This window comes from Strongylocentrotus purpuratus, unplaced genomic scaffold (assembly GCF_000002235.5).
Source record: "Strongylocentrotus purpuratus isolate Spur 01 unplaced genomic scaffold, Spur_5.0 spur5_scaffold_15, whole genome shotgun sequence".
NCBI classification, from domain to species: domain Eukaryota; kingdom Metazoa; phylum Echinodermata; class Echinoidea; order Camarodonta; family Strongylocentrotidae; genus Strongylocentrotus; species Strongylocentrotus purpuratus.
This window is the reverse complement of record NW_022145600.1, coordinates 7,168,303-7,189,241: the sequence shown is the minus strand read 5'-3', so window position 1 is coordinate 7,189,241 and position 20,939 is coordinate 7,168,303. Positions and strand designations below refer to the sequence as shown.

Sequence of the window (20,939 nt, the reverse complement as noted above, 5' to 3'; positions counted from 1 at the left end):
TCACGGCCGAGATCACAGGGGGGGGGGGGCCTGAGAAGCCCCCCCCTGGGCTATGCAGTTTCAAAATAGCCCGGGCTAAATAGGGTTAAGTGTTCATTTATTTTCAAATAATCTAACATGAATTATTTAACATCAGCATTATCAGCTTGCTTTGGAAAAAATAGACCATACACAGCAGAGGTACACCTTCTCAAAAATAAGCAAGTTAACTTTTTGGCACCTATAGTTGACAAAGTTGTTATTGATATTTGTTTACATGCATTTCCAAAACTGGATATTTTGATAAATCTACATCAAGTGATCAACCACATTTTAATTAATGTGAACTTTAAAAAGTGCACAAAATCAACAGTTCCTTAGAGTTGTTTGTAATTGAATATTTTGTCTTGAGTTTTCTTCTTCTTTTCGCCTTTTTTTCCTTCCATTTTCTATTAACATGATGTTTTCATTTGCAGGACGAAAGAAGATTCCATGGATAAATAGCATAAATTAATTTGATGTTAAGATGTGTCATGTGATGCTTGTCAGGTGATCAGGTACTATAGCCTTGATCACATGACTTGGTATCACATGACACATCTTGTCAAAGTTGTATGTAGCCATGATTATTTTGAATAGTGATGCTGAACAGCTCTTAAATCTTAGGTTGTCCATCAATTAATTTTTGATAATTCAGACAGCAGAGAACCAAAAGTATAAATGTTTGAAAAATTGATAATACAATTTTATTGATAGCATGATAAAGAAAGAATGTGGTATGCTAGGGGGTGGGAATATAGTAATGCTACCAAACCAGAGGAAAAGTGACAGCCAATGTAGAATAAAGATATGTCATGTGATACTTACAATATGATCAGGTGACAGAACCTTGATGATATTGTTTGTGATCACATGACATTTCTTATGTGTAGCTCCTAAGCAATCGTGACCTGTTTTAGAAGTATGCCACTTTGCTTGTTAAAGAATCTTGCATTGGAAGTTAATGTTTGAGAGCCACAAAACCAGAAGAAAAGCGTCAGCCAGTGTATGAATAAAAGATATGTCATGTGATATTGACCATATGGTCAGGTGATAGAGCCTGGATCACATGGTCTTTGATCACATGACATTTCTTGTGCTTTAATGTGACTTGTGAATGTCGTCTATGGTATTTATAAGAAGAGGAAAAAGGAAAACCAGCTATCTGTGATTTCTACCATGTTATGAGATAAAACGTCTGGATGACATGGTTTATGATCATAAATGATCTTCTTGGCTACAAAAGGGATTATTGCATTCTGGGAAAGATGCTAAAGATTAGAAAAGAGTATGGCAGATAATAAACATGGAGGATATACAAAAATAATTATTACATAGCATATCAAAATGTATGGCTTGTAATGAATATGTGGGGAAAATATTGGACTTAGAGTTCATGTATGAATTATATTTCATTTTCCTATATCTAATCAGAAACATCACTAAAATTGATGTTTTGTGGGATGCCTATTGGTTCAAAGTTTTGTGTTTTCTGATGTTACTAAAGACCCTTGGGACTTCATATCCGATGATATATTACATCTTTCATATCTAAGAATGCAATTTTCCCTCTTCTATCATTTGGTAAAGAAATGAAGATAAGTCATGTGATACTCATCACGTAATCAGGTGCTAGAATCTGGATCACATGATCTGTAATCACTTGATCTTCATGCAAGATTAGCGGTTTTCTATGCATGGTTCCTGGATAACTAAGATTCGTGGACAAGACACCCTCTAAAGAAAATATGGTCGAGCTCAGCCAGGAGATTTTGAAATAATTAAAAAGAATATGAAGAGTTCATAAATCCATAAAAATAAAGGTAATTTTTTACTCTCTGCGCATGTCAGGTGTCAAATGATTGATTCGCCACCTGTTCCATAGGTCTAGGATTCATATACATAGTTAGCGGAAACCAAGGAATTACCCAAGTATAAGTATGCAAATAAATAAACCCTCCTAGCTTTACTTGACTCCCTAATGTACGGTCAGGGTTGTGTTGTCCACAAGTCAGAGTTAGCCAGGATCCACAGATAAGCGAGGAGCCCTGAAGCATGTGACTTGCAATCAACTTTAAATTTAAGGATAGGCTTTTAGCTCTGTTCTTCTTACAAAAACTTGATCTAATGGGATGATTTGATGTGAAGATTTGTTATATTTGAATGCAAACCAAAATTACTTACAGTCCAAGTTTCTTGACATTCCACAATAATCATTGAGCTTGAATGATGTCATTCCAGAAGCTTGGTCCTTATTGGTTATAAGAAACAATAATGGAACTGCAGTAAATTAAACAAAAGTTTTGATTAATTTCATGTATCTTAACTGCCAATCTCAAGTAGGATTTTCTGGCATCGTGCTACAAGCGTAATCCTCATAGGGTTATAAAAAGTGAGACCTGAGATTTGATGACAGAAACTTTAAAGTTGACTACAATTTACTGCCATCAAATCGCAGTCTGAACAACCACTCAAAATTTATATACTGGTTCTAGTTGTCAGTACACAGTGTATGCTGTTATCCCATTTTCTGCATGGTCATTGTCAGTTTGTAGGAGACTTTGAGGTGATTACCTTAATCTGCAGATTATTTGATTGCCAAAAAAACTGCAGATGACTAAACTGCAAGAAGCTGCAGATTATTTGATTGCAAGAATTGCAGACTGCAGATTATTTGATTGCGAAACAAAAACTGCGGATAACTTGACTTCAAGAACTCTAAGAAGTGATTGCAAGAAACTTTAGATTATTTGATTGCAAGAAACTTTAGATTATTTGATTGCAAGAATAGGTAGATGATTGCAGGAAACTGCAGTTGAATGCAAGTTGTATGCCACAGGGCTCATGAATGTTTTTGTGATGGCTGTTCTTTCAACCGCCTGGAGGGGTCAGCGAGGAACCACACATTTTGTGAAAAAGCAGTGGCTTAATGTGGCGTATCACCTTTTACCAGGGCAGAGTGGGTCACTGTAGTCATAGGATTTTGACAGCTTGGTGCATTAGATGGTCTATGATAAAGGATTTGCTTTTCAGTTGTTTTTGGATATTAGAGGGAGGGATTATGACCCCCAAAATGGAATAATATGAAAATAAATACACTTTTTTTTTTAAAGTGAGAAATGTACTTTATATCACTACTGACAAGAATGAGATTCAAGTTAAACCAAAATTAATCATTTTTCCTTTTTTTTTTCTCAAGTGAAATGGGATGAAGGGTTGTTAGGGGCCTCTCTGGAGGAACAGTTACATCCAAATTTAGGGACTTCAATGTACTTGTAAAAAATGAATTTAACTTAATATTACAATAGGTTGATTTTTATTGTACAAGGGGATTGAAGATTTGTGCTGTCATATAAAGCCTGTGATTATAGCGACACTAGCTTCATCAAGCTAAAGGGGAAACCCCATCCATGATAAGGACAGAAACTGAGGTGATATGCCGCATTACCCAGAATGCCACTGGATATTACTTGTAACTCATCTAGTCTGGTTACTCACTGAACCCTTCATAGTGGCTTAAAGGAACACATCAAGAATGGGCTGGTCACTTTTCTTCTGGTGGCTTAATGATTGGATTGAGGTGGAGGGGCCTGAGATGGTGTCTGACCGGACCATAGAGGAACGTGATTTAAAGCAATTATAAGCAGTCTTTGAGGAAAATGGTTAGTACCACTTGTAGTGTGTAGTGTTTCAATGATACTTGAAGGGGACTGATCACTTAAAAACATTTTGTTTCTGAATGTTTTGAGTTCCATGCCAGTATGTTATAAAATATCAGCTTCAAATTTTAGTTCTGTAAAGGGAGATTGCAAGTTTAAATACTGTTTAATGGTATTAAAAACTTACAGTAAAAAAAAGAAGAAGACTGTTTGATGCAGCCATATGGACAGGCACTCAATTTTTATGTTATTCTTTATTTTCTATATTCTCCTTTTAATTGTTCACCCGCGGAATGCGGAGTAAAGTACCTTGAGGTTGATTTTTGTAAATGCTAGATGCACAAAAATTGTTATTTTTTTAGGTGACCGGTCCCCTTTCAAATACAGTATTCAACAAGAAACATACATGTACATGTAGCAAAGATGGGTGCAGGAAAACTGTATTCATAATGGAAAAAGAGCCTTACATGAAGAGTTACAGATTGGTGATGCTGTCTTGAAACATGAATATTAAAAAAAGAAACTGACTAAATTTTGCTATTTATTATATTTTAGGCAAGGGTATGTTTACCCTAAAGAAGGTATTAGTTAATGTGCCAACAACATATGAATGGGCAAATATGTTTTCTTCTTGTTATTAATTTTCTTAATATTTCCCTTAGTGACTTAACAAATGTTTATACTTCTAATTACTATTTTAATCAAACGTGAGTTTCCCTATGTTCAAATAGAGAAACCAATAAATGCCAGTTCTCTACGTGTACTTACACTTCAGAGCCTTTAATGATTTGTTTTCTTCATGGTAAACAAACTTCAAAAAGGAATACAAAATAGATTTTATTGAAGAACCAGAAATTTTCTTTGTTCCAATCAATCTTTTAGATTTACCAAATGAAGCCCAGCGATTCTTATGGTGTGGTTACCTTTTGTAAATTTTCAGAATTTGAGTTTCCTAGGCCAATAATAATGTTTTCAGTATAATATAATCTCAGTATTTCTACCCTGCAACCACCATTGTCATATGTTTGAAAAAAGTAGAAGAAAATTTGAAATAATTTGAAGTAATTATTTGATGTAATTATTTGATTAGATTAAGGCCTGAATAATAAGATAATTTGCTGTTTATAGCATATATTAATGTCGAGTCTTACGATGCTCATTTTCTATTAGATTTGATTAAAATGAGTGTATTGGTCTTGTGGATATTCTATGTACCAAGTGGCAAGTTATCTTTCATCTCGTTTACATTTGCCTAATATCAAATGTGCTCACCACAGTCAAAATAAACTTGTCAGTTCTTTTGGCATATGCATATCTGTGATTGTTGATGTTCTACGAAGAGACTGACTTTAAAGTTTTCTTCCAGTTTGATCTGCGAAATAAAACTTTGAAGAGCCGTATCTAATACCTTGTATTCATGATTATTATTGTTGTAGGTCTTTTTATGCAGAAATGTCCATCTATCTTGCATCAAAACGCCAGAGTAAGTACCAAATTATAATGTATCATTTGTTTGAAAGCTCACTAATTTATTGAGTCAGTATTTCTGCTATTTATAGAAAAAAGACTATTTGTATTTGAGTAAGATGTTACAAAATGTTTTGTAGTAAACCTGTTCCATTTTCTGTAGTAAAGTGCAAATGCATCTTTTTTTGCATGAGTGTATAAGCCTCCATCACATTTAATTAATAATACAATACCAAATAATGATGAATTGCGCATATATCCATCCCAGCAGATGCTCAAGGTACCTACAAAGTAGTATTATTACCCCAGATTTAGCCCAGCTACCCTAGGGTGCTCAAAGCACTCAGGGACTAAATTGCTCCCAGGTACCAATTTACTACAACCATGTATTAAATCAATGTCTTGCCAGAGGACATGAGTGCCGCAGCGGGACTTAAACCACAAACAAAGAAATTAATGTCTGTTGATGTATCCACTAGACCACAGCACCTCTATTAAAGGCTTTTTGGTAGTCAACTAAACACTTACAATCAAATTTTCTTCAATTCTAATTGATTAAATGTATTTAGAAAGTTTTGACAATTGAATGTAAATGCACTATGTGCCATTACCTTTGCATGGATTTTATTAACATGTTTATATATTGCCTTTCTGCCAGCTATCCATGCTCGAGAGCAAGGCTCAAACAAGAAGGTGGCGTCTGTGTCCTGCGCTCTCTCCCTGACCAGGCAGCTCTATCATATGAAGGAGATTGAAGCATTCACCGGAGAACGCAAGGCCAAGAAAGCAGATTCGGTACATCACTTTTTCTCATTCTTAGTTATAACTCCTTCACTACCTAGTACCACTTTTTACTGTGTCTGAGGGCAAGCTCAAGATGTTTTGTCATTTCAAGTTCTAGTTTATTTCTACATTCCATTAAAAACATAAATAATAAGAACAATAGCATTTGTTTATATAAACAATCCGTTACAGTAAAACAAAAATGTGGAAGGGAACGGCATTGGCCTATCGAGGCAGAACCCTAACAAATATATAAAGTGGACAATATTTACTACAAGCACAGAATATAACTTAACAAAGTAAAGTCAAACATAATAAAAATGAATAAGTTGATCAATAGTCATGACAGTAGGAGGTAATAATATGTTTTCTATTAAAAGTGATGGGCAAGATTTAAGTTCAAAAGAAAGGGAATTCCAAAGCTGAGGCCCAGTGCATTTCACAGTGGTCCTTGAGATATTATGATTAAGAAAAGGAACATACTGGTTACTGAAATTTCTGGTTTGATATCTTTTGGCGTATTTGTAATAGTTATAAAACATTTGATACCAAGTACTGTGAAATTATGACCACACATTGTTGATTCCACAGCAGCAACATTTTTGGACAGTTCTCATGGCATTTCTCCAGTAAATCAAGTACTTTAAAATATAGAAAATGTATTTGATCACAGCAGGTTTAATTGTCTTTCCTGCAAAGTACCAAAATCATTCATATTTCTCTTTTAACTCACCAAACTAGTTACTTTCCAGTGATATTCCTAACACTTGATGAACCATTTACATGTTTGCACAATTTATCCACAAGAGGAGGCTATCATGATAGTTACATAATATCTCTAAAATTATTATATATTCCTTCAGGAAAGGGATTGAGTAAACAGCAAAGCAAAAAGTGTGAGGTCTTAGTGCAACTTGGCATATGTTTGCGATATATGTAACTTGTTCACAGTTCTCCATATGGTTAATCGTATACTGTGCATGGCAATGACCTTGCTGAGCAGAGGGATTCTATAAATAGCACAGACCAGGGGTTTGTGGAATTCCCCACAAAGTGGTGTTTCAACATGCCTCTTTCAGCTCTTGGATATGAAGGGCAGTATTGCGCAATAGTGAACACATAACTGATATAAGCGTTAAAGTGAGGGTAACTTGTTGTGAAGCCGTGATTGTCTAGAGGTTAAGACATTACATTGTGAATGTAAAGACCCAGGTTCGAATCCTGGTCACTGCAATCTCCTTTTTTTTTTCATCTCTTTTTCATATGTAGTGAGGGTGTAATTTGCTATTATTAGTGTATATACTCCATTTCTGGGGTTAATATTGATTTTTTTTTTAAAGAATATACTGCCAATCAGTCTATGTGGAATGGCCTAATATACAATCAGCAATAAGCACACGATACAATGAAATCTACCAAAAGGGCACCATTCTCAACAAATTATGTACATGGAATTTGGAATTTAAAGATAATACCAACAAAAAAACAAAATTATATGTCAAGATTAAAAGGCTGATTAAATAACAGCGAGATAGATGTACACATTGCTAATTTTTGCACTGTTTTGGTCACAAAAAAATGTGTGTTAGTACCACTAAATCATGGACTTTAAGTGTCACCTACATTTATTTTTGCTGAGCGCTACAAGTCTGTTAATTTGTACCATTTTACACGCTTCTGGTTTGGGGCAGACAATATATCGCTTTGGCACAGTGGCAGTATGTTTATGCATGAAATTATTTTTTGAATGTAATTTGTTATAACCATTTATTCTTGTTTACTGCAAATCTTTTCCAGCTGGAACCTTATAATGTCACTCTGAACCAAGACATCGAAGAGAGGCTTGCTAACGTGCTGTTTGAGCTTAATCTCAACACAGTCCCACCCGCACAAAATCTTGTAAGTAGTACTAATGAAGTTTATTATCAAGCTTATTAATGATAATAAATAATCAGATATTTCTATACTGCAAATTGCATAATGCCTCTAAGCAGTTTAGAAAGAATTTTTTTAGAAGTCTTAAGTATTAATAAATGTAATCCATGATATAATTGCTAGAAATATTGTTGGTCGAGCACTTATTTTCTCTTCATCCCCCCCCCCCCCCCACCGTGTATCTTCATATCTGATTGTCTGTTTGTCTGTCTCTCTCTCTCCCTCATCCCCCTACCTCTCTCTCTTTCTCTTTTTCTATATGTATACAATTTATGTCACAATATCTTGTGTATAATGATCAAAGTAACATGCACTAATATGTCATTGTTCATTTTTTTTTTCATCATCCTTTCCAATCAGAATCTACCTGTAAATTCCACAAGCAGATGTCTCGAAAACTCTCTTTGCTTCCTTTAATATCTATATCTACATCTACATCTGTATATACAATTATTTCATCTTAAAGCCACACTGTACTACTTGGTCCCCCATGATCCTCTTTTTCTTATCTTAATTGAGAGGTGAGTTAATGAGATAGCCACCTGTCAGTGACCTGGCTGAACTAGTACAGCCAGCCTTTAATAAACTTGTATTTGTTTAGTTTAAAATTGCATGTTTTTATCTATGTAGTTCTATGGAATTGGACAACAGCAAATTGAACTGATTCAAATTATTGTTCTGATCTTATATATCATAGTGTACGCACGCAAAATGCCTACCACTGTTTAATCATCGTGAACGAAATGAAATGATGATTATTCCAATCAATGTCATTGCCAGGAGGAGGTTGTGTTAATCAGCGGGGACAGCGCCAACCAAGTCTTTGACAACCCGGAAGGTCCTCGAGGATGTTCTGGAGTCTCCTGGTCCCCACCAATGAACAACTGGAACCCGTGGCTCAACTGCAACATCGATGAAGGACCTATAGCTCATGTGAGTATATAATAATAATTTAAGATTTGTATATCTGCCTATAATGGCACTCAAGGCGCACAAAAAGATTCACCAGTAATATTTGAAATACAAATAATAAAACAAATTAAAGTTAACAAACTAATAATAAATCAACAAATCAATTGACAAATGCAAATTTCAAATTCAGTAAAAAATCGAAATAACAACAAATATGTTCATAAGAGTTCATCATAAGTTTCCTGCATAAGGTAGGTCTTTAGATTCTTGTGGAATAGTTCAATTGTTTTGCTTGATTTGATGTATGAAGGGAGTGTCGCCTCAAGACCGTCCCATTCAAGCTTCGAGTACTGTTTTTCGGGATATGCTTTAGCTACAAGTTTCTCTATGGTGCTTCTGCTTTTTTTGCAATTGTTGAGCTTGTTGAGATGTGACGTGGAAGACCTTCACAGTTTTTTACGTATAAATGAAAGGAAATTGTGCGCAACAAAGGTCAATTCATTTTCACTGAGCTCTCTATTGTAAAATACAGAATGTGACGCGTCGTATCTGAGCATTCACAAACAAATTGCTACTCGATACCCATTTACTTTTCCTGGGTGGAGAGTGGCAAATGTAGATAAATGCCAAAAGACACGAGTACCACGGCGGGACTTGAACCATGAACCACAAGATCCACAGTTTGGTGACGTATCCACAGGACCATGATTAATGAAGATTATAGTGATAATGATGATATTTTATGTTTAGGGATGTGTAAATATAAACAAGCAATACCTTTGTTAGCACTCACAAAATTGAAGATTTGGTAACAAAACATTAGATCATGGGACATTATTATTTAGGGCATTATCATTGAGACATATTCTTATATACCTGAAAGGATTACGTAATGTGTTAATTATACTCTAGGAACTTTAAAGCTTCATTTTCTTATTATTTTCATTCCTACCGTAGATGACACTGGAGCAGATAAGTGCTGAGTTGGAACGAGAATGTCATGGCCCACAACAGATGCCAGAGTATAGAAAGGTAATATTCCACTTTCATTCATTTTTCTGAGTTCTGGTCATGCAATTTTCAAAGAAACTGTGTGGAAGCAATTGGAAAAGGTTGATCATTTAGCTGATAAGATTGAGTGTATACTGTGAGGTTCAAAAGAATAAGAAATTGGCTCAGTCTTGCTAAAAGTCACACACAGAAATGTGCATATGGGACTACACATACATATGGCTTTAAAGTGCGGTCCGCAACCTTTAGCTGTTACTCGTCATACTTTGAATATGAGGGCATTTGAAGAGATATCCTTATCAGGAGACAATTTTTATGCCTCCGCCACCGAAGGTGGTGCCGGAGGCATCATGTTTTCGGGTTGTCCGTCCGTACGTCCGTCCGTCCGTCCGTACGTCCGTCCCGTTTGACCGTTATCACAATATCTCAAGAACCATTTAAGATTTAAACTTAAGACTCGGGAATAGTATTTATCACCATAGGAAGACGATCTGATTAGATTTTGGAGTACGTAGGTCAAAGGTCACAGGTCACAGAGGTCAACTTATGAAATTCCTTGTATTGAGTTTGTTAGCGCGATATCTCAAGAACCATTTGAGATTTAAACTTCAAACTTAAGGATAGTATGTATCACCATAGGAAGACGATCTGATTAGATTTTGGAGCACGTATGTCAAAGGTCAAGGGTCACAGAGGTCAACTTATGAAATTCCATACATTGAGATTGTTGTCATGATATCTCAAGAACCACTGGAGATTTAAACTTCAAACTTAGTGATAGTGTGTATCACTATAGGAAAACAATCTGATTAGATTTTGGAGCACGTATGTCAAAGGTCAAGGGTCACAGAGGTCAACTTATGAAATTCCATACATTGAGATTGTTATCATGATATCTCAAGAACCACTGGAGATTTAAACTTCAAACTTAGTGATAGTGTGTATCACTATAGGAAAACAATCTGATTAGATTTTGGAGCACGTAGGTCAAAGGTCAAGGGTCACAGAGGTCAACTTATGAAATTCCATACATTGAGATTGTTATCATGATATCTCAAGAACCACTGGAGATGTAAAAACTTCAAACTTAATGATAGTGTGTATCACCATAGGAAGACAATCTGATTAGATTTTGGAGCACGTAGGTCAAAGGTCAAAGGCCACAGCGCACATTATGAATGCAAAAACAGCTTGTGATCGCGTTATCTCAAGAACCGATTGATGGATTCATGCCAAAATTAGGTCATGTTTGTTACTTGCAGAGCCAATGAACTGAGTAGATTCTTGGTTCATAAGGTCAAAGGTCAAAGGTCATGGGCCCATTATGTATGCAAAAATAGCTTGTGAACGCATTCTCATTAGAACTGACAGATGGATTACTATTTAACTCAGAACATCTTGCAGAGCCAATGAACTGAGTAGATTTTATGGTCATGAGGTCAAAGATCAAAGGGTCATATATGTATATGAGAAATTGCTTGTAATCACAATATTCTGAGAACCTGTCAATGGATTACCATTGAACGTGAATTCAATTTTTTTTTTGTGTTTTGGTTTGTAAAATTGCTCTATAACGGAGGCATCATTTTCGACTGCGCGCAGTCGAATTCCATCTAGTTCTATGATACTCTTCCACACTAAAATCAAAGGAATGGAAAAGCTCACAAACCTTTTCCCAGAATTCAACCTTCTCTTTTAGTGATAAGCTAAAGAGTTTCTGAAAATACTTTGCATGCCGTCTATTCCTCTCGTGCCATAACATGGGATGAATAGAGGGCATGCAAAGTTTTATAGGGATCTATCATTGTATATATACTTTTCTATAAATTACACTCTTGTGTTTTACAGTGTATCATTTGTAGGGAAGAAGAATGGAACCAAATTAAGAAATTTCAACTTGCTATTTTAAATAAATGAATCATGATAGTCTCTTCTTGAAAATTACATTATGAATATGATATGATGTGATGTGAAAATCTTGATTTCAAAAATCTAACCTAGACCAGGTAGGATGCATTTTTGTAAATTAATACAAACAATTAAAAGAAAAATGAAGTGCAAAGTTATGTTTTAACATCCTACATAAATATTTCAGTATTGATAATAATGTTGATATGACATAATTCGTCCTTGTTTTCACGAAGTGACGGTAGTGAGGAAAATCGTAACCAAAGTGAATGCAATTTTTTTTCACTACCTTCACTTCGTGAAAACAGCGACGAATTATATGTCAAACATCTATGCATTATCACAAGTACCCATTTTTACACCTGAATAGAGAGAAACAATGTACATTAAATGCTTCATTTGAAAACACAATTATTATGCAGGTGCTCAAATCCATAACTTTTAATTCTACACTTCTCATCCACAAGACCTGGGGAGTGTTTCACAAAGACTAAGATCAACTTTAAGTTGGACTTAACTATGGCAGGCCATTCATGCCACTGGTTGCTCTCACCATTAGACTCTCAATTATGATCTTTAGATAATATTTGTTCCTTCAATAATGAACTGTCAAAAAATGTTAATTCTGTAGATTTGTGACCATGATTTGTACGTCCCTTGAGAAAGCAATGCCAGGAATGGTTAGAGGAACTAGTGGCATGAACGGCCTGCCATAGTTAAGTCCAACTTAAAGTCAATCTTAGTCTTTGTGAAACACTCCCCTATACCTTTAAATACTTGTCACATAGTCTTATAGATCAAAGATAACATCTTATCCCTCATTCTTCATCCTAGATCCAAGAAGAGCGCCAGTCCCTGCCCATCTTCCAAACCGAAAAGCAGATCCTGGACGCCATAGACCAGAACCCTGTTGTGGTGATACGGGGGGCCACGGGATGCGGGAAGACCACCCAGGTGCCACAGTTCATCCTCGACAGCTACATCCGAGGAGGGAAAGGAGCTGAGTGCAATATTGCTGTCACTCAGGTAAGCATTGTGGTTAAGTTGGTGGAGGGATGATCAGACCTTTGGTCAAGGTTTTATTCCAGTAAAGCTACACTGTAAGATAGGTTTAAAGACCCACTGCACTACTTATAGCTACTTGCGTCCTCTATATAGCAAACAATGCCTAAGGGGTGACCGTTGGTCCCCCATGGTCCCCTTTTTCTTATGATAATTGAGAGCTGATTTGATGAGATAACCAACTGTTAAGTGACCATGCAGGGAGGTCTAATCCCTCCTGGCCAAACTAGTGCAGATAGGCCTTAAAGTTTAGGCTAGTTCTAGTTTTGAGAAGAGGGTTGAAGTTGGATTGAAGAAGTTGGGGTTCTTGTCAGTGCATAACCTTTTGGTGCCAACATCTTGTGTGGATAATTTCAAAAATACAATACCAAGTACGAATTATTAGATTATCGCAGAATCATACAAATACCAAACCAAGAGGCGTTGAAGAATTGTGGTCTAGTGGATAAGTCTCCAGATTGTGAATCACGTAGAGCAGGGTTCATATCACACTAAACTCCGGTGTAGTTAGTGGGTACCTGGTAGGATGTATTTATTGAATGCACTGAGCACTACGGTTGCCTGGAGCTAAAGCCTGGGTAATAATATCCAAAGTCCTTTGAAATCGCAAAGAGAAATTGTGTCATACTTAATATGTGCTTATATTAAAAAGGAATATTACTATTATTAAAACTTTTAGTAAACTTGTATTAAATAGAAATGATCACCTGGTTAATTACCTATCCCTCTGGCATTTACACCTCTCTTTCCTCCAGCCTCGCCGTATCAGCGCCATCTCCATTGCTGAGCGTGTGGCATACGAGCGCACCGAGCCCCTGGGTGTCAGTACTGGATACTCTGTGCGCTTCGACACCGTCAGACCGCGCCCTCTAGGGGCCATGCTCTTCATGACTGTAGGTAAGTGATGTCTGTCTTCTCTCTTTCTCTCTCTACCCTGTAAACCCGTCTATGACTTTTAACCACTTTTATATATTTTTTACTCATTTGATATAAAGTATCACTTATTCAGGCCTGATAATTACCTGATTTAAATTGCTTTCCTGATTTTTTATTTATTTATTCCCCCCCCCCCTAGATTTTTCCTATTTTTTCCCAATTATCTTACTCAAGCTTCTATTACTTGCAATATTCCATGTATATAGATTTATTTATGTACTGGGAGCAGCAAGTGCAGGTCACATGCCTCCAGGCCTCCAGGCCTCCAGGCCTCCAGGCAGCAGTGTTGCTTTACATTTTTTGTACACCCTGCAGACCCACTTGCTCCTCTTACTCCTTTTACATGTTCTCCTTTAACATTTTCTTTTGATATTCTTATGTACTTTTCTTTTGCCTTTGTTTGGTATGTGTGCTTTTGTTTAATGAATGACCAATTAAACAATAATAATAATAGAAATAATACCAGTATTAGCGAGAGGATGCAAGTGACATATAAAATTTGTCAGCGTCTAGTTATTTTACAAAATCTAAGGAGAAATTACAGTACTATATTATCAAAACCAAGGGAAACAGAAAACATGTGACCACTATAGACAAGTGGCCTTTTCAGACAAGGTTTAAAGCACGCATGTGTTCCTAGATATAGGGAGGGGCGATATAGGTTGCTACCAAAGACGGGAGACCACCTCTATTAAAACAGGGGGGTGTTTCACAAAGATCCTAAGTTGGACTTGACAATTATGGAAAACCATTAGCATCTTTGAAAATAGTATGTGAAAGTTATTTTAAAAGGCATAAATTGTTTATTCAAATCATTCATATTTTCTATTTTCAAGGAGATTTCATGTTCTTGATGTGGAATTTATGAAAAGTCTAAAATACTTCAATTTTTGCTGCTGAATATATTTTATTTTAAGGCTACAAATGGCTCTCCATAATATTTAACTCCAACTTAGAGTTAAGTTAGACTTAGGATCTTTGTGAAATACCCCCCTGATGTGGTCACTGTGACAAATTTGACTTGATACTGTTCAGTGACCCAAAGAAACTTGTGAAGACTGTAAATCAATTTTGAGAACTATATCTTTGGACATCGCAATTTTTTAAATTTGTCTAACTGTTCTTTTTCAACTCTTTTCACCAGGTACGTTGTTGAGGAAGCTTGAAGCGGGTCTACGTGGTATATCTCATGTCATTGTGGACGAGATCCATGAGAGAGATTTAAATGTAAGTATTCACAACCTTAAGCTATCCAGGTTAGGTGGTTTTATTTACAAGAACAACAACAACAAATACATATGTCTGTAGAAGTATGAAATCAACTATTATAAGATTTTTCACCTGGCTGCTAAGAAAGCATGTATATGCTTGTAAGTAAGCAGCCTGGGGACCAACAGCTCTGAGTCCTCTTCGAAGGACGTGGTAATGAGGATTAATGCCTTACCAAAAGGCGCTTGAGCATCAAATTAGTTTCGAGCCCAGGATCTCCCAGTTACGAGACCACTGCTGTACCACTGAGCCATAGGGCCTCACTCGATTAGCTTTTGAAGACATGAGTGGAAATTAAATGATGTGAATGAAATGCATGAATGAAATGTATGAATGAAATGTATTAAAATAAAACTCCTTCCTCACCTTTTTTCTCTCCATCAGACTGATTTCCTGCTGGTCGTACTAAGGGACATGTTGAAGGCTAACCCCGGGATGAGGATCATACTCATGTCTGCTACCATCGACACCACCATGTTCAGCCACTACTTCCTGGACTGCCCTGTCATTGAGGTCTATGGAAGAGCACATGCAGTGCAAGGTGAGCACTCTTTCTTTCTTCTCTCCTCTTCCCATCATCTTCTGCTCCTTTCTCTCTGCCTCTCTGTCTCTCTCTCTCTCCCACTCTCTCTCTCTCTCTCTCTCTCTCTCACTCTCTCTCTCTCTATCTCTCTCTCTCACTCTATCTCTCTCTCTCTTTATCTTTCTCTCACTTTCTTTATCTCTCTATCTCTCTCTCTATCCTACTATCTCTCTCTTTATCTATCTCTATCTATCTATCTTAGTGTGTGTCTGTCATCTGTTTCTCTTTCACTGTTTATTTCTTTGCAAGTTTTTCTGTTCTACCCCCTCTTCCCCTCACTCTCTGTCCGTCTTTGCCTCTCTCTCTCTCTCTCTCTCTCTCTCTCTCTCTTCCTGTGTACCACGTTGCATTTATCATCGGATAGATAAACCAAAAGCTTGAAGATTATCAACCGTTTCCAGTGCAATATTAAGCCACTGTACACGTGTACCTGCATTAAAAAGGGTTGTGATGGAGCTAATCAAGACTGGAAATGGGTTATTTTGCTAATTTATTGTGTAACACACAGCAATCCTCCTGTGAATTGGCACCTATTGTCTTGTGCAAAATTGCATGTGTTGGAAACGATTGACCGTACAGAGAGGCAGAGAAAGCAACACGAGCTAACTGCATTTCACTGTTGTCTATTCTTCCCTACAGAGTACCAACTAGAGGATGTAGTTCAGATACTAGGACAATATTTATACTGTTTTTCTTGTTTGTTTAATTCAGAATGATCAGTATGTTTTGTTATTGTTAGAGATGGCGAAGAAAGCAACACTAGCTAACTGCATTTCACTGTTGTCTATTCTCCCCTGCAGAGTACCAACTAGAGGATGTAGTTCAGATACTAGGACAATATTTATACTGTTTTTCTTGTTTTGTTTAATTCAGAATTATCAGTATGTTTTTTTATTGTTACAAACACTAGCTAATTGCATTTCACTGTTGTCTATTCTTCCCTACAGAGTACTATCTCGAGGATGTAGTTCAGATGTTAGGGTTTGTGCCCAAACTTGACACTAGAAGGAAGAGGAGTAATGACCGTGATGATGATGATGATGGAGAAGGGGAGGTGAGTTAGATCTTACAAAATCTCCATTGGTTGCCTGTAAAAGAATGTATTATTTTCAAAATCCTTCTATTAGTTTTTTTTAGTTCATCAAATCATGAACAGAAACAGCTCCTGAATACAACCAGTCTTTAGTTCACCTCACCTCACCCCACACGTACCTTCCGATCCTCCAACTCTGGTCTTCTACACATACCGCTTTCAAAGAAATCTTGGGGGGAACGAGCTTTTGCTCATGCCGGACCAGCCCCGTGGAATTCACTTCCACAGGAGCTGAAGAACTCTGACTATTCAACGTCTTTTAAGAGCAACCTTAATCCCATTTATTCAATTTCGCGTTTTGAAGACAGACATTCATTCATTCTTTCATTTTTGCATTTTCTTTGTTATGTAAATGTACACGATTCTTTGTCATGATGTAATGTATTCCCTAATATTTTGAAGCGCCTTGAGAATTTAATTAAAATGGATAATGGCGCTGTGTAAATCTCATGTATTATTATTATAGATGGAATTCTCTCCCCCATACAAGTGAAATGGATTGCAGCCATATTTAGTTGTTTTTTTCTCTTGTTTTGTGTAATTCTGAATGATTAGTATGTTTGTTATAAGTGGAGATTGTGGTATGTAGAGGTTTTGTTGGATAGTGGATATCTAACTGGAATGTGGAGAACAATGTACAGGGTTTGAATCCCTACCACAGCACAGTGATCTTTGACAAGACATTAACCCATTCCATACGGAAACCAGGTGGTTCCAGTATTAAGCCTATGGGACTGTGAGAATCAAGTAGTCAACATGTTAATGTATGTTTGCCACACACGAGCCTGGTGAGGTAAATGAGTACGGTTGGAAGAAACTCTATGAGTGGTTCAGTGCCTTTAAAGGGGCAGCTAGGCTACAGCCAGCATAACAATTCAAATGACTTTAGAAGTGCATAGCATTGTTAAATATGTGCTGTATGAGAACAGGAAATTTATTTCATCATTACAATGGGTTTCTATGTGTAAACCCAGTTATTTTCTGTACGATCGATTCCCTTTTACATCAACATGATTTAAGTTTAGGTAATACATCCTCATCATTTGGTGCTTCAATCAGCGGATATATCTACCAGTGTTCAATTCAATTGTCATATTCATGCAGCCAGCAGAGATGCCAACCAGTATGATTAAATCGTATTTAGTACGATAATAAGAGTGAAATATGATCTTAAAATCTTAAAATACGATTTTTCATCTTTTTTGTTAAAAATTTTTTTTTTTTAAATATAAAAAAATAAACCCCCGCAACCCCAAAAGTTTGCTTTAAAATTTATAAAATTATCTCATTAAATTTTAATGAAAGAGAAATTTTACTGGCCCGGGGCTGACGGGCCAGTTGTAGTGTCGAATTTTCGTGAAAATCTGATTTTTTTTTTAAGGATACTTAGGAGTCTGTTTTTTGGTGTCAAGAGGTTGGCATCTCTGAGTCAGACATTGGCGTAGATTAGGTCATCTGTATCCTAACTTCTCTCTTTTTTTACAACAGGAGAACATGAACAAGAATATCAGCCATGAGTATTCGGAGCAGACGAGACGAGCTCTCATGCAGATGAGCGAGAAGGAGATGAACTTTGACCTCATTGAGGTAAAATGTGATTTTCAGTATTTTGCCGAGATGAATATTTTTGCGCTTGAGCATGTGTGTACTCCAAATTGTACTTCTTCATATCTTTCATACATGTACACAGTTGTATCTTGGATAAACTTGTACTCCTTACAGGTTTTTATGTCAGAGGCATTATGTTTTAAGGTTTGCCGTTCGGAGTGACGGATAGATTACTATCAAACTCAGGACATGTATGTATCTTGCAGAGCCAATGAACTGATTAGATTTTAGGATCATGAGATATAGTGATAGATACACAAGTTGGCAAAATGATAGATGGAAGGCTACCTTTGAAAAAAGCATAAGGCTTGTAAAACAGCAGGCACCTGAACATACCATATGAAAATGAAAACAAAAGGGGTAAAAATCAAATATAAACATTAAATACCCTATATAGAATACCCCCCCCCCCTTCCAACAGAAATCCTATATATAAAACTCTAGGTCTATTGTCTTACTATCATGTTGTATATATATGTTTATATATTTTTATGCCTCCGTTACGAAGTAGCCGGAGGCATTATGTTTTCGGGTTGTCCGTCCGTCCGTCCGTACGTACGTACGTCCCGTTCTTGTGATCGCGTTATCTGAAGAACCGATCGATGGATTCCTGCCAAACTTTGGTCATGTATGTATCTTGCAGAGCCGATGAACTGATTAGATTTAGTGGTCATGAGGTCAAAGGTCAAAGGCCACAGCACACATTATGTATGCAAAAACAGCTTGTGATCGCGTTATCTCAAGAACCGATTGATGGATTCCTGCCAAAATTAGGTCATGTATGTTACTTGCAGAGCCAATGAACTGAGTAGATTCTTGGTTCATAAGGTCAAAGGTCAAAGATCATGGGCTCATTATGTATGCAAAAATAGCTTGTGAACGCATTCTCATTAGAACTGACAGATGGATTACTATTTAACTCAGGACATCTTGCAGAGCCAATGAACTGAGTAGATTTTAGGGTCATGAGGTCAAAGATCAAAGGGTCATATATGTATATGAGAAATTGCTTGTAATCACGATATTCTGAGAACCTGTCAATGGATTACAATTGAACTTGAATTCGAAAAATTTCTTCTGTTTTGGTTTGTAAAATTGCTCTATGACGGAGGCATCATTTTCGACTGCACGCAGTCGAATTCCATCTAGTTTTTATTACTTTTTATTTGAAAAGAAAAGGGGAAAAATTGTTTAAAGTATTACAAGTAATATAATTTATTCTCATCCCTGTATTATATTTCAGGCATGACATGCAGTAGTATGTTAATTTGTGTCACTCCTGGTTATTGTTATCTTTACTCTTACACTTAATTATCTATGTTACACTATAACTTTGAAATTTGTTATCCAATGTATAACAAATTGAGAATGATCCTATCCTATCCTATCAAACAGTTTTGATCTTCAAGTGAGTGGAGATTGTGCACACAGTGTGTGCGGGCAAGTATTGAATCCAATGACCGGGGTAATAGTATATCTGTAAAGCGCTTAGAGACATCATAGATGTTCTAAGCGCTATATAAAAGCGGAATTATTATTATTGGATTGAAATCAATAAGGTTTGAATTTGAATTTTCTCTCTATGTTTCTCAGAGCCTGCTCACCTACATCGGTACATTGGGTGTACCTGGAGCTATTCTCTTCTTCCTCCCTGGGTGGAACTGGATCTTTGCTCTCATGAGACATCTACAAGAACATCCCAAATTTGGTGAGTCGCGATACTCCATGTTTGCAGAAAAAGTAAATCAGACCCTTATATGTTTTATTTTTTTTTAAAAACAAGAAAATGTATATTAAAGAAAACGCATACTTCTTACGCATTCCATTGATTATTGATTTTTGTTTCAAGTTTTTTTCTCTCCAAAATTATGTTTGAATTTATCTTTCATTGTTTTTAAAGGTAATACAAAGCTTTGGTATGGGACCATGAATTTGGTTTAAATGAACATACATATTAGAAGCATATGCAATTTTACAATATTCAATGATCGTTGTCGCGGTTAAAATCTGAGATTGTCATGGTCCGCAGCTACCATGGAATGGCCTTAGTCGTTATTTGAAATATTTGAAATTTACTGGGAGCACTGGTAAATTTTGATTATTCAATTTGCTCGAAAGCAGAATTGTTTTAGTGGCTAAATTTTCTCGTGCTTATAATACATTCACAGGGGCATCCAAATATATCAAAAATTTAAAGAAATACTATCCATCCAATTTTCAAAATTTCCCAAACTTGCATTACCTTTAATATCACATGACAATATATCTCAAGCTCTGTCCCTCTGTTGCTCTGAAAGCTTCTTAGCTTTGGGACATACACATAGATTGATAGATACCAGACATCTTATCTTTCTCTTACTGTTTTCAGGTGGGCGTGATTTCTGCATCCTTCCACTCCATTCCCAGATCCCCAAGGAGGAACAGCATAGGGTGTTTGATACCATGCCAGAAGGAGTCACCAAGGTGATGATATATGATAGCTAGTGTTTGGCGAAGCTCAGGCGAACGTTTCACAAAGACTAAGATCGACTTAAGGCATTGTTTAACAATGCCAAATCTCAGATGCATGGCCCTACGTGTTATCAGCATCTGTGATATGGTGGAAAAATGAAGTGCCTCAAAAAAGTTTTAAAATCTTTACCATACTCATTTTCCCCATTAGACTGTGTTGTTATAAAAAACGTTTTTGAAATTT

General features: G+C 36.4%; 1 protein-coding gene and 1 non-coding gene across 2 annotated transcripts in view; both read left to right on the top strand.

The window, feature by feature from the left end:
• LOC583110 (ATP-dependent RNA helicase A) overlaps positions 1–20,939 on the top strand; it is a 42,275-nt gene that overhangs the window by 9,226 nt on the left and 12,110 nt on the right. Inside the window, exons 7-19 of the mRNA XM_030986441.1 lie at positions 5,114–5,160; positions 5,803–5,939; positions 7,725–7,826; positions 8,643–8,795; positions 9,732–9,806; positions 12,528–12,719; positions 13,511–13,652; positions 14,836–14,918; positions 15,345–15,501; positions 16,491–16,597; positions 18,125–18,223; positions 19,838–19,952; positions 20,613–20,707. Coding sequence (XP_030842301.1) covers positions 5,114–5,160; positions 5,803–5,939; positions 7,725–7,826; positions 8,643–8,795; positions 9,732–9,806; positions 12,528–12,719; positions 13,511–13,652; positions 14,836–14,918; positions 15,345–15,501; positions 16,491–16,597; positions 18,125–18,223; positions 19,838–19,952; positions 20,613–20,707 — 1,504 coding nt within the window. The remainder of the gene's footprint in view (positions 1–5,113; positions 5,161–5,802; positions 5,940–7,724; positions 7,827–8,642; positions 8,796–9,731; positions 9,807–12,527; positions 12,720–13,510; positions 13,653–14,835; positions 14,919–15,344; positions 15,502–16,490; positions 16,598–18,124; positions 18,224–19,837; positions 19,953–20,612; positions 20,708–20,939) is intronic.
• Positions 7,089–7,160, top strand: TRNAH-GUG. The gene has a single exon. It is a non-coding gene; the product is annotated as a tRNA-His (tRNA).